Source organism: Phyllostomus hastatus, unplaced genomic scaffold (assembly GCF_019186645.2).
Source record: "Phyllostomus hastatus isolate PE091 unplaced genomic scaffold, TTU_PhHast_1.1 phas_contig_62, whole genome shotgun sequence".
NCBI classification, from domain to species: Eukaryota; Metazoa; Chordata; class Mammalia; order Chiroptera; family Phyllostomidae; genus Phyllostomus; species Phyllostomus hastatus.
Window position 1 is genome coordinate 17,869,995 of NW_025333921.1, and position 14,514 is coordinate 17,884,508.

The 14,514-nt window shown below is 41.0% G+C and overlaps 1 protein-coding gene across 2 annotated transcripts in view; it reads right to left on the bottom strand.

The window, feature by feature from the left end:
* Positions 1–14,514, bottom strand: part of NPTN (neuroplastin) — a 66,189-nt gene that overhangs the window by 14,264 nt on the left and 37,411 nt on the right. For both annotated transcript variants that reach the window (XM_045848550.1, XM_045848549.1), the window contains exons 3-4: positions 12,435–12,600; positions 9,007–9,101 (exon numbers count right to left, since the gene is read on the bottom strand). In XM_045848550.1, the coding sequence (XP_045704506.1) occupies positions 9,007–9,101; positions 12,435–12,600 (261 nt within the window). The remainder of the gene's footprint in view (positions 1–9,006; positions 9,102–12,434; positions 12,601–14,514) is intronic.

The following is a 14,514-nucleotide window of genomic DNA, read 5'->3' on the forward strand; positions in this document are numbered from 1 at the left end:
TAGATGGGAGGATATTCTGGATATATTTTATATGTTGAGTTAATGTGTTTGTTAATGAACTGGAGACAGGATGTGAGAGGGAAAAAAAGAAGTCAAAAATGACCTGATGCACTTCAAGAATCGAGCTCTTAGTCACTAAGCAGAGGAAGACTGTATAAGAATCAGGGTGGGGCCCTGGTGAGGTGGCTCAGTTGGTGGGAGCATCGCCCCGTGCAACAAAAGGTTACAGGTTTGATCCCTGGTTGGGGCATACACAGAAGGCAACCGATTAATGTTTCTCTCTCACATCGATGTCTCTCTCTGCCACCCTCCTCCATTCTTCTCTCTCTAAAATCAACTTTTAAAAAATGTATCTTCAGGTGAGGCTTTAAAAAAAATCAGGGTGGGTTATTCACTTGCTTCTATTTTTTGTTTCAGGGTACAGTAAATCATGGTAGTAAAAACCAGGAGTTCAAATTTTAGGACATGGTAGTAAAAACCAGGAGTTCAAATTTTAGTTTTAAGATACTTATTTAATACCCAAGTGAAGCTGTCATGCAGACAATTAAGTACCAAATCTAGAGCTCAGTGCACCCACCTAGGGTGGAGATACAAATTTCAGAAATCAGCTTACATGTGATATATTTTCCCATTTTCATTCTCCTGTTCCCCAGAGAGAACATCCAATCTGGACCAGTTTTGTAATTCCAAAAGTACTATGAGTTCAGTACCATCAGCTTTTGCCATGGTACTTCGATGTGTAATCATCTCCAAGATTACACACTGAAGCACCTAAAAGGCAAAAGTGGAATTGGTTTATGGCTCTACAGGCTCTAAAAAAGTTGCTATTCTGAAAAGACACAAACTTAAAGGTAAAGATGTGGAGAGAGGGGTGGAAATGGTCTTCACTCCTTCCTTGGTGTTTAAGAGAACACCACTAGGAACTTGACTAAACCCTACCAAACCCATATGCTGGCCATGGTTACACAGACAGTGTAAGTATACAAGAGTTTTCAATGGTTAGATCTATTGCTGTTTTCTCTGCAATTTAGCAAGTAATACAGAGTGAAACTTAGGAATATCCTGTCTACCTAATGTGTGCAAAAGAATAATGCCCTCAATATTCACCCTTGAGGTGATGGAAACATCACTAGTGTACTTGGCAAAGAAAATTAACCCAAACCACATTACTCTATCCTTAAAAGGAGTGCTAACAACAACTATTACTTTGGCCTTTGGGTGAATAAAACGTTTTTGGTTTTTTTTTTTCACTTCTCTCTATCCTTTAGGGTAGCTGCTCAATCAGAAAGCCTGTTCCTGCCCCACCAGCTGAAATGGACAGCAGACTGCAGAGCAAGAAGTAATCAGGCTCTCAGCACATGTCAGCAGTAGACAGAGGGGACTCCTTAGTACTCTTGAGTCCCCCTGTGATAGTCTTTAAATAGTCCTCAAATTCTCCAACATTCTTCCCTTCAAGAGGTAGAGTCTAATTTCCCTCCCTTGGAATGTGGGCTGGACTTAGTGACTTGATTCTAATGAATAAAACAAAACAGAAGTAAAGGTGTACAACTTTAGAGTGTGTGGGACTCTAAAACTCTCTGAGAGTTTAGCTGCCATGCTACAATGATGCTCAAACAGCCTACGAGAAACTAAGGCCTTTTATTAATAGCCACATGAGGCAGCCACCTAGGAAACAGATCTTTCAGCCCCAGTCAGGTTTTCAGATGACTGCTGCCCTAGCCAACAGCTTGAAAGACCTTGCGCCAGAGCCATCCCACTAAACTGTTCCCTAATTCCTGACTCAAAAGAAACTATGAGGTGACAAGTGTTTGCTGTTTTAAGCCACTAATATGTAGTAATAGATAACAACAAATATAGCTACCAGATGAAGCAGACATTACCCCATTTGGGCTCTATGGAGACTCTATTATCACCAACTGAATAACTTAAGGCATGTTATTTAAAATCCTTTGAGTTTTGCCCTGGCTGGTATGGCTCAGTTGGTTGGAGCATCGTTCCATAACCAAAAGGTTGCGGGTTCAATCTCCAGTCTGGGTGTGAACAATCCCTGGTCCAGGTGTGTGTGTGGGGGCAACCAATCGATGCTTCCCTCTAGCATCGATGTTTCTCCCTTTCCCTTCCTCTCTGTCTAAAAGCAATGAAAAAAATGTTCTTGGGAGATTAAAAAAAAAAAAAAGTAAAATCTGTTGAGTGTCATTACATACTTCACAGAGGTCTTGTGAGAACGAAATTACATCTCTATAGCAATCTAGCACACAATTGGAGTCCAGGGTCAAAAATAAACATTTAAATTGAGCTATTAGTTGGAGCAAAGAAATGTTAGACCTGAATTCAGGCATTCTGAGCTCCAAGAAATCAAAGATGTGTTCTCTCCCTGTTTGCTGATATAAACAGGACTTCTGTTTGACTCTAATAAGGTTTAATCAGATCAGCCACTGACAAATCATATTCATTAATGGCCTATTGATATTAAGGTGCCTCATATCATATGGGCTTGCCAGTTAATAAAGAATGGCTTAATCAGGCCCTACTGGTCTAAAGGTGGGCCTGAGGAGTCTGACAGAGTAGATAGTCTTTACTTTCCTATAGCCTCTCAGGAAGGCACAGGCTGATAGCAAGAGTGAGGGCAGAAGTGGTAAGAAGGTAATGAAGAAACATTTTTTAAAAAAGATTTTTATTTATTTACTTTTAGAGAGGGGGGAAGGGAGGGAGAAAGAGAGGGAGAGAAACAGCAATGTGTGAGAGATATATGGATTTGCTGCCTCTCGCATACCCCCAGCCAGGGACCCAGCCCACAACTGATACATGTGTCCTGACCAGGAATCAAACCAGCGACCTTTCAGTTCGCAGGGCACTCCATCCACTGAATCACACCAGCCAGGGCCTAATGAAAAAAACTCTTAAAAGAGATCACAGAGCCGTGGCTGGTGTGGCTTAGTTGGTTGGAGCATCCCCCTGACTGAAAGGTTGTAGGTTCAATCCCCAGTCGGGCACATGTAGTTAGGGCACATACAAGAGGCCACCAATCACTATTTCTCTCACACTGATGTTTCTCTCTTCCTTTCCCTTCCCCATTCCCTCCCACTCTAAAAAAAAAAAAAAAAATTAATGAACATATCCTCAGGTAAGGATTAAAAAAAAAATCACAGACCCACTAAAAGTAAACTCAGTCTATGACCTTACTAGCCATATATTATAATCATATTAGTTAATGGATACCCTTCCAGTATCTTCTTAAAAAAATAATTGTGTGTTTTCTTTTTTTAACTTTTATTTATTCATTTTTAGAGAGGGGGGAAGGGAGGGAGAAAGGGAGAGAAACATCAATGTGCAATTGCCTCTCGTGCACCCCTTAGTGGGAACCTGGCCCACAACCCAGGCATATCCCCTGACTGGGAATCGAACTGGCAACCCTTTGCTTCGCAGTCGGGAACTCAACCCTCTCAACCATACCAGTCAGGTCCTTCCAGTATCTTAACAAATGGCAATGTAAGGGTTCCAAAAGACTCTTACTTAACCAACAATACCTGACCCAATTTTATGACTTGGGCTTTTGACTAAGGACAAACACACATCCCAAGTTCCCTCTGTTGCCTAGCCTGCCTACACTTCAGCAAAGCATCCAGCTTCTCTGCTAGGCTGGTGACTGTAAAAGTGTCAACTTACACAATGGAGACATGTTCAGCTGAAGCTGATGATAAATCAAGTTGAACATAACAGAGCTGAGAAAGGTATGGGGCCTTTTACAAGGACTGCTTATTTAGTGTTCAATTTTCAGAGTAATTTCTTAACTTCAGAATTGATTTTCAAAGAAACTCCATCCTTACAATGTGTTGTCAATGAGTGGGCTATGTCTAAGTAAACACAATGATAGTGGTACAGACAAAATCTTTGCTTCCTTTATGGAAAATATCAAATCCCAGAGATACCTCATCTTTGCTATAGGCAAGTTAGAGGCTTGATGAAGGTAGAGGGAGAATTATTAAGATTTACTGCTGGCTAAAGGCTAAGTCCAACCAGCAATTTGAAATTGGTCAAGATGGAAGAAGAATGTTAGCTTTTGGCTCAGTAAGGCTTCCCTACAGAGTAGGATCATCATTGGTTGTGAAGACTAGAGCAGTGTGGGACTTGTGCTGCCTCCTATAGATGAGGCTTTTCCCTTCCCTGCAGGTGAAACTACTGAGTAGGAGGTACTGAAGTCTCCTTCAAGACAGTGATTTTAACCTTAGATATACCTGGAATGCTTTTAATAAACCTGATGTCCAGGCCAGAGTTCATACATAGCAAATCAAGTGTGAGATCTGATTTTTTCCCATACCATTCCTGGCACTACACCACTGCTCCCACACCGTTCCTGGCACTACAAGGAGGGAATGTCCTGTAAGACAGGGGGAAGAGTAAGGAGAGCTATGGGGGGGGCACTAAGGTAACATTTTCAAAGTTGAGAAGCTGAAAGTCACAACCACTAGGAAGAGAAGCTTAAAAAAACATTACCTTCGGCCCTGGCTGGCGTAGCTCAGTCGATTGAGCACGGGCTGCGAACCAAAGTATCGCAGGTTCGATTCCTAGCCAGGGCACATGCCAGGGTTGCAGGCCACGGTCCCCAGCAACCGCACATTCATGTTTCTCTCTCTCTTTCTCCCTCCCTTCCCTCTCTAAAAATAAATAAATAAATCTTAAAAAAACAACACACATTACCTTCAATAACTCAACCTCTCATCTGTGTCCACAGAAGGAAACCACAGACTGTTAAGAGCCCGAAAGAAGCTTAATGACCCTCTCTATCTCACCCTACTTCATCATACACTAGGCAGCTGAGGCCCAAGGAAGAAAAGTGACTGGCCAGGGTCATGGTAAGTTTAATGGCAGGGCCAGGATGAGAACCCAATATTTTCTCCCAGTGTGAGGCCTTCTGAATGTTACGTGCTAAACACAACCACATAGCTTAGTGTTTAGGGGCAAAGGCTCCGGAACCAGAGAACCTGGGTGAGGACCCTAGCTCCACTGGTTAACTCTGTCACTCTGTGCAAGTCATTTAATTCCCTTTAGCCTCAATTTCCTCGCCTGGCAAGAGGAGATAATAATAGCATTTACCTCAGAGATGTGAATATTAAAGAAGAGGAAAAGGGACCAGTAATGCACCTATGCAGTACCTGGGCACACAGTAAGTGTGCGATGTCAGCCATTCTTAGTCTTATTAAGGAAGATCAGGGTAGCACCCTGATGAGAGGACAAGAAAGAATAGGTAGGGTTATTTGAGCTAAGGTTGAGATTCAAAATGTTCTAGCAGCTTCAAGATATGCTTTCAAAGACTTTTTAGGGCCAGCTTCAACATTAGCTCTGACCTAAAGGTTTCACAACTGCTAAGCATTCTCACCTCTCAAACTACCTATCAAATAAATGACCATGAAAATGCTCTGTGTGCTGAAAGTACTGTACAAATATGAGATGTGTATTATTACTCAATAATATTTGTCATCATCACCATACAATCCATCTTTGCCAGTTTAAACTTAGACACATCACTTATAAGGCCATGTGACAGAGCAGGAAACAAGAATGGAGGGCAAGGTCACTTTTAGAAATCCTAACATTCAGTTATAACATTCAAATAGAAATAAAGCTAAGAAGCAGAGAGGAGAAAAACAAGTTCAATCTTAGCTCTCATAGCCACCAAAAGACTGAACCTCATTAGACATCCGTTTAGTTGACATACTAAACAAGCAGAGATGATAAGCCTAGCAAGATGGGAGATCTGAACCTTCCTGGAGCTGGATGTACCTTTTCAAAAGAGACACCGGCATGGGTGTTGCAAAGGAGTTGGTGACCAAAATCCTTTTCTAAAAATAGCAATAAAACTCAAATTCCTTGTTTCTTAAATTAGTTAAAATGACTGAGGGATGAAGATAGGGTTTGAGAGTCATGGCAAGGATTTTTCTTTTTATCTCTGAAAATTATGCAGAAAATTTTTATTTACTCTTTTATGAGCACTTAAATTTTAGAAAAAAGGGAAAAGTGAAGGAGTAAAGATTAGAAAGGTAAGAGAATTACAGGGATAAAAATTCTAACATCTATTCATTCATAAATGCTCTGGGATAAAGTATGGAATCTCTGGAAGACATGATCTTTGAAGAGTCAAAAAAACTGGGGAAAGCAATGCGTCTTCAAAGTTATCTAAGCGGATCTCTAGAGAGCCAAGGCCCCAGGGCAGAAGGCCCACTAAGGTTGAGTCATTGCTGTTCTCCCCTGGTCAGCTCTACTGTATCTTCTACCTTCATCATCTGCACAGGTCACCTGCTAAATAGCTAAGAAATGTCATCCTAGACAGTAACAGTATATTCCTGTTTACATGGTGCCTCATCCCTATCTTTTAAAAAAAGAGAAAGAAAAAAACCTACTCTAGATGTACGGTGTTCCACACTACATGCAGATACTACCATACTGAAAAGTCTGGTCTTGACAGGGATCCACAGCATAAGGTGCAAATGCACTGCCACCTCATGTCTGTTCCCACACAGGCCTCCCTCCCTCTGACTCCTTCAGCCTTCTTTTTTGAACACCACAAGTAACTCAAGATTTGTTAATGTGACATATAATACCCAGTCCCTGGCTACTTTAAGTCCTTCACTCCCCACAGTCTACGCCCAAACAATACCTCAGGGGAGTTCTGAACTACAGGAAAAGCAAGATGGGGAAAAGGGGGGCTACGTGTAGAACAGGTGTTAATATATATGGTCCGAATGACAAATGAAGATTCTCAGAGACCCCTTTCAGCAGAGGTCATTTATGTTCCCTTAATCCCCTGAATTTCTCTGTTTTCAAGTACAAGCACCTTTTACCTATTACTCAGCAGATTTTTCAAATCATTATAGTTATTAAAAGATAACTGTCTCTTACCCTACCCTATAGGCACTCAGGAAATAAAATGAGTTTATATAAAAAATGCTTTGGGAATAACTCAACCCTTTCCAACCACCAAATGCAAGGCTGTTTTCTACCCCACCGCACTCAGGAGTTAGACTAGAATATGACCCTGAGCCTGAGGCAAACCTTTTAAAACTTACACAGAAAGAGCCAAAAGTTCAGTCTTTACCAGACTAAACTATCCACAGCCTGAAAGACATTAAGTGTTCAGCTATTTTCTGTCCAGGTGTTCAGGGAGAAAGGGAAGAAAGACTAGAATTCTTTATAAATTTTCTTGAGAGACTAACATATCTGTCCAAGCTAGTCACAAAATATATTTTAGGATTATATATAAAAAAGAATTCTCTTAAGGTCTACTTCTTTAAAACCAGATTATCATCACCTGTCCAATCTTCCTCAAAGGGCTGTTGTAAAAATGCAACAGTTCGCAGTCCACACCTTCACTAAGGTAAGATACCATCTAAGCTGTAACTTCCTCTGGCAACACTCTTGCCTATAGCCCTCTCCTCTCTGCCCCTCCAGACCGCCAGTTCGTATCTGCTCAACACAATGTGAGAACAGGTGCCTCTGGGGCCATTGGACCCCACCTTCTCGAGCAGCCAAACCAATAGAAAAACAACCTCCATTTCCTCCACTTCTGAAAGTGCTGCTTAGAAATCATTAACACCAAATCAATAGGGCTACAGATAGTCAGGACTTGCAATTTTATGTAATTATCCTTTAGACTTGGAGAGGACTATCAACTAGACACACCACTCTCCTTCTCTCACATGCCCTCTGCCCCTGCACTTGGACTTTGTGCCAAAGGCTCAGCTTCAAATGTTGCAGGTCCTCAGGTCTTACACAGAGGAGTCTCCCCACAAAGCTCAGCTCACCCAGGTGGGGAAGTCCCTTGGCTGGCTGAGAGAAGGCTTTCCTCATGTTGAACAAATGTGGCATTCTTTAAAAACAGAGATAAACCCAAACCTCTCCAAGAAAAGCCACTGAATTAATCAAATCCCAGGTTCTCCGAAACCATGCAACTGTGACAACCCCTGCAGGCATTCAGAATTCAATCTGGCAGCTGGAGAAGGCACTGGCCTCCCGTGCAAGTCAGGGCTGTGTGACGGAGACACTACTTTCATTTAATAACACCATACAACAGACACTTTGAATGTGTCTAAGCCTTTCTTGAATCTGAATTTTTAGTCTTCCAAATATTTTTAAAAATACCTGTTATATAGGCTCTTCCTACTTCCTAAATGTATCCCCCTCCAGCTTCTAGACACCATCCTATGGATTTAAAGAACAAAATGTATCTTCCTAAGTAAAGTTACAAAAAGGGGGTAGGACCCCTACCTCTTTGATCTGACCTCAAGCAGCAGCCCCACCCCCTATAGTCATTTTATAAAATAAAAAACACAGGACTGGGAGTTAAGACCCAAAGTTCTAAGCTAGCTCTGCCACCAACTCACTGTGCGGCACAGAGGAGTGGTTTCACTTTCTTGGGTCTCAGTTGCTGCTTTGAAGTAACACAGGAAAGCTGGGATTAATGATGTACTTAAGTAGTTCCAACTCTTACAATTCTATTGGTCCATATTGAAACTTTCAACTATAGCAGCATTTTCAAGATGCTATGTACCCAGAGTGTCCATGAAAATTCTAATGAGTTGTTCATAAACAGTTTATGTTTACCTTGAACACTGTACTTTGACAAATTCTGCTGGACCATAGGAGAGACTCAGAAGGCACTGTTTCAAGAGCTTTACATGAACTACTTGTAGCTGCCATTCAAGCATTTTTAACATACAAAAACAACTTCATATGGTTCAACCTACTATACAATCCTCCTAACCCATGAAGCGGGTTTTAAAAATGAGGCAACTAAAGCATAGATAAATTAATAATTCTCCACAGTCCCACAGCTAGATGTGGCATGTGGATTTAAAACCAGGCAGCTGAGATCCAGAGCCTGGGTCCTAATCGTAACATTATAATGCCTCCCATAATGGAAACAAGAGCTTGAAGTCTGTAAGTCCAGACCAAGGTAGTATCTCAGAAGAAGAGTAGGAGGCTCACAGCACAGCCTCTGTTGGGTTGTACCTTTCACTTCAATGGTGGCATTTGCTTTAGGAGCACTGTGAAAGTGAAATACACAGTGGTATTCGCCTGAATCCTCAGCTCTCGGCTTATTGATCCTGCAGAGATGAGAAGAAAAATCAAGTGAGGAAACTGAGAACAGTCAAGATATACAAAAGAAAAATCCAGGGGCAACCAGGGACCCTGTTCTCCAAACTGTGTCCCTAATGCAACTCACCTCCTCCTATCTAAAAAGAAAATCCTCCCTCTGGGTATCTGAAAACATTAATGCTTTACTCCTTACTGGGTGCCAGGAATACAAAAATGAAATGATAAGGTGCTCCAGTCTAATAGGGGAAATAAACCACAAAACAAGTAGTCAAAATAGAAAGCTATATTCAGATATAGAGGATAGAGTCATCACAAAAACTTCTTGCTCACCTGATGGTTCCAGTCAATTAAGAGCAGCAAAAGAAACAAACCTGTTTCTGTGCTTCCCTAAAGACCTTGTTTTGGTAGTCCTGTTCTTCTACCCTATATTTTAGCAGCATGTCTTTCAGTAAGTCTACTCATTAACAGGACCCAGGGATAGTTAAAAAAAAAAAAAAAAAGCCATCAGAGTACCAACCAGTGATGTAGCCAAACTTTTTAAGGATTTTAGCTGCAGCTAAAACTCCAGGCCCTGCATCATCTGGCACCTTGCCTACCTCCCTAACCTCATCTCAGCCACTTTCCAGCACTGCTGGTCTCCTTTCAGTTTTTTTCACGTGCCAAGCTTGTTCCTACTTCGAAACCTTGACATTCTTTATACAGAATGCTCTTTCAATTACTCTTAGCCACCTAAACTCCTTTTCCATTGGTCTTGGCTTACATGGCACTTTCCTCCCACCCTTGGTCTAAGTGATATTCCCCTCCCCCACATTCTCTCTCATGCTACACTGTAATTCCTCACAGAACTTATCATATCATTATACAGAGTGGGGGAAAAGTAAGTTTATAGTTCTTCATGTGGAAAATAATACAAGAATTAACAAATACTAAAAAAGAATAAACTCAGTGTTTTGTATATTCACAACTATAAATCTACTTTTGCCCTACCCTGTGTATTTATGTGATTGCTTAATCATTGTCCATTTTCCCAAAAGACCAAATTCTATGTGTATAGGCAATGTTTATTTGGTGCATATGCCCAGCATATCACCTGTACCTGGAATACAGTAAAAGAATGAATAAACAAATGAACGCAACTCAAATGAACACAAATGAGTGAAGAGCTGTGCACAAATCCAAACCAAATTACGCAGAATGACAGAAAGGACTGTAAGAAGAAGAAAGGACTATAATGGCCAAAACAGCCCTTCCTCTGAATCCCACAGGGTGATCCCAAACAAGCTTTCTTGCCCCTATGGACCAGCTTCACAACAGCTCAGTTCAGTCTGACCTATACACCACCCCAAAACATGTACAGAAAGGCTGATGTGTAATTACAGAAAATAGAGAAAGAACGGCCTTCAGATCTGAGGATAAACATTTTATAGTAGGCTCCTGCTCTTTTGCTCAGTAGTTAAAATATGATGTTTGTGATGGTCACCTCTCCACTGCACCAGTAAATGTCAAACTCCTAACTTCCACCACTGACCGGCCCAATGCATGTACCCATCTTAGTACTGATTCCCAAAAGAAACACAGGTGAAGAGACTCTGGATAAAGAAAGACACTGCCAATTCCCCAGACTGTCTCAGCATATCCATGGCAGCATAACATTCTCAGAGGAGCAGTCAAGAGTCTTCTCAATGTGATACAAATGCCATTTCTTAAATCAATATTCTTCCAACAAAAAAACAGACATAAGTCACCTGCTCTTAGCAAATGTTCCAGAATATGAAGAAGGAGAAGTTCTACCTTCAGGGCTTCAACTGAATCTAAGTTCTTTGAGAAGTCTTGAGAAGATAAGGTCATGCCCCTGGGCCAAAATCTTCCCACAACATTCCCTATTAGGAAGCAATGGAAGCAAATGGAAAATGTCCACTGCAGGTTAAGCAGATGCAAGATCTGAGACTGGCTCCATGGCTGACTTATTAGGTGGCCCAAAGGAATCATCAGTTGTTATTCCACAAAATGTGGGAGAACACAGATTTCCTGAAAAACTGACAATGAAATACGCTGATAGAGAGAAAATGCATTTTATAAAGTCAGGCTCAAACCTTATAAAGTTACGATTCAAAGTGTTGTGGGTGATACAGCACAAGACCCTAGAGAAACATGACTGGATGTCTCGTACATTGAAAGAGGTATTATAAAAACAAACAAACTTGTAAAACTAATGGACAGACCAAGAAATAATGCCTTTTATTCCACGCAACACCTCTACTTGATTAACCTTTTCCAAAATATAAGGATATAGCCAAGGCTGTATTTCCAAGTTTGTATCAGAAGAAACACAGTGGAGACAGATTAACTAACTTCCTACTAAACATACAGTACAGCAAGAAAAAACAATGACCTAGATTACAGAAAGTCAGAAGACCTAGAACCTAGCCTTGGTTCTGAAACTTAATAGGTATAGTATTTGGCCTTGAAAGCAATTCAGTTATTTGAATCTTAGTTTCCTTGCCTCTCAAAAAGAAGGGTCCACAATTAATGTGGATCAATTAAATAAAGGGTACGAGACGATCTCAACTGCAAAATACTGCACAATGGCACTGCTACTATTGGGTACAGGTTCTCCTGCTCTTACTGAATTGTGCTCTTTCTTTGCACTGTACCACGCTGCCAAGCAGGAGTAGCTGATCCTTTTCCAGATCAATTTTTAACCAGGAACAAAGTATACTGAAAGGTAAGGTGCCATGTATTACTAGATATTCCCCAAAAAGAACCAAATCTTTGGCTGCCAGGTAACATGGACCAGCAAATACCTCCCTTTCATCAAAGGGGATTTCCAGGCTACCATCCTTGTTCCAGATCACTAAACAGCCCTGTATCCACTGGTCCTGATTAGGTTGTGGTTATATTAAACACTCCTGAAAGGTAATTCACTAGGAGATCTACCCAGTGGAAAGATCACTCAGGTGATTTTGCTCTAAGAGTCCTAAAGCAGGTATCAGTCTGATTCCTCAATCCACTGGATTAAGTCAAAAGACCTGCATTCTAATTGTGACTTTTCTATTGAATAGCACTGAGACCCTGAGCAAATCACTTCCTATGCCTTCAGCCTCTCTGCTATCATAGTGATCATCTGTGGCCCTCAAACCTAGCTGCTCATTGGAATCATTTAGCAATATTTTACAGATTCCTGGGACTCACCTCAGACATATTGGATTTAGACTCTCCAGAGGACAACCATATATGCATATATCATGCCTCTCTCACATAGCATAATTATGGATTATGAACGTCAAGTAAGCTCAACCACACTCCCTCCCATCTTCCCAGAAGCTGCTAGCCCCTCTCACCTGTATTCCATGTTGCTGGCATTCTTACGAGTGGCAGTCAGTTCTACCCCATTCTTTGTCCAGTAGCTGTATGTAAGGATGTGAGAGCTGGAGGTGAGGTTACACTGCAGGGTGAAAGGAGAGCTGTCTCGAATAATGACCTCTTCGCTGGTGATAATCCTTGGCTCTGGAATAAAAGTGCACAATGATAGAGAGCCATAGCCTGCCATTCTCTGAGGCCCTGGCTTGAAAGTTGGATGGGGTAGGATGGGGAGACTTGAAGAGGGAGGGCAGACAGGACCACATGAGGATTTTCACTTTACCACTTTGGAGGAAGTCAAGAAAGAAAAAACAATGATTATAAGCAAATGACCACTAGCGCAGACAACAACCTGAAGACCAGTTGGCCTAGATGTGAAAAGAATGGGAGTATTACGGGTGCTTATACTGGCAACAATCCACTTACGCTTTTGAATACCACCATTTTATGATACAAGAACCACCAACCAAATCGGCTTCAAATAGAAAACCAGGCTCCACCTTGCAGTTCTGAAGATAAAGATAGTATCATTTATGTAACTAATAAATTCCCTATGGAGTCACTAGGCCTTGGAACAGTAATAGCACTAATTAGATAATACATATATGGGCTTTCCCACATATAAATCTGATAAGCCTATGGCAAACCAGCCACGGCCATTAATTATGTAGGAAAGAAATGTATATCCCAAAAGCACATCTCCTGTTGAAAGTCTGTCACATTTTCCAAATTTTGCTAAGAGAAAATTCTTAAGGAACCATCAGTTCTTTTTCTCTAGCCCTTATTTATTCCCTAAACAATTTTTTTTCCAGAACTGCACTTTAAAACACATTCCTTTTTGAGATAATATAACTAGAATGTAATACGTGTTGATATTATGGGCTCCTGGAATTTTAGAGCTGAAAGTTCCTTAGAGTTCACTGACTCCTATTCCTTAAGAGCTAGAAGGGTAAAATGACTTGTGCAAGGCCGTAATTATTATTAGTGAAAAAGCTGGGCCTAGAAAACATCTGACTCAATTCTCTATTCCTGCCCCTTAACCCCAAACACACTACATACCTTTCGCCCTAGGGCAAGTTATATACTTTATCTTCTAGTTCTATCCTGGTCTAAGATAATCTGGGACCACTAGTTGAATTTAATCTATAAAAGTAACCTAAGTCAAATGTCATAACACAATGAGCAGAAATTTTTTAAGGCACACTGTATCATTCATGGAAGGTTCATCCTTTAAGAACTTTGAATCCCACCAATATTAAAGTCAAGATGCTTCTGTTTGTCTTTTGTTATTATTTATCTTTACTCTTTTCCGAGGCTTAGTTCTTTTTCTACTTTTGGTCAAATATTTTCAGGTGAAGTCTCAATTAGACATCTTTCCCCATTCCATAATTCTAGGTATTTGCTCTTTTAATTTTTTTCCAATACTTTTTTAGAAATCCTTCAATGATTTCCCATTTCCCTGTAGTACCTGGCTACTTCTTGTCTACAACTCTACAGCACTCCCTGACACCATTTTATGCAGCATAATGCTGACACTTAACACTAGAGGACAGAACTCTGTCCTTCCACTGGAACTAAGCTGTGTTCACTGTGTGGGCAAGGGTAGAGGACAAAGAAGTCATGGGACACTTGGAAACATAATGTCCAAGGACTTCCTTATCATGTAACATTTCTGACTGTATAGCTCCTACTGTCCAAAAAAAAAAAAAAAGTGATACATAAAGCAAATCCTTAACTTTGCTCAATTAAATTGGTTCTCACTATTTTCCAGCTCCATCAAAAGGACATTGATTATCTTCCATTCAGCACTGGCCCTTATCAGTAACACCAAACAGGGTCTCTATGTACAGATAATGGAGGCATAGCAGCCACTAACACAGAAGCAGATGCATGTAAACATGTTAGCGCAGTGGTGTCCCATGGTTTCCAAAACACACTGGACAGATGCCAAATCCCTGGACCTTTAGTCGAACAGAATGGCTGCAAACCCTGCAATGGAAGGCGCACACAAACCATCAGCAAAAAGCATCACAACTCCAAGAAAAATCAAAACCAAGCAAA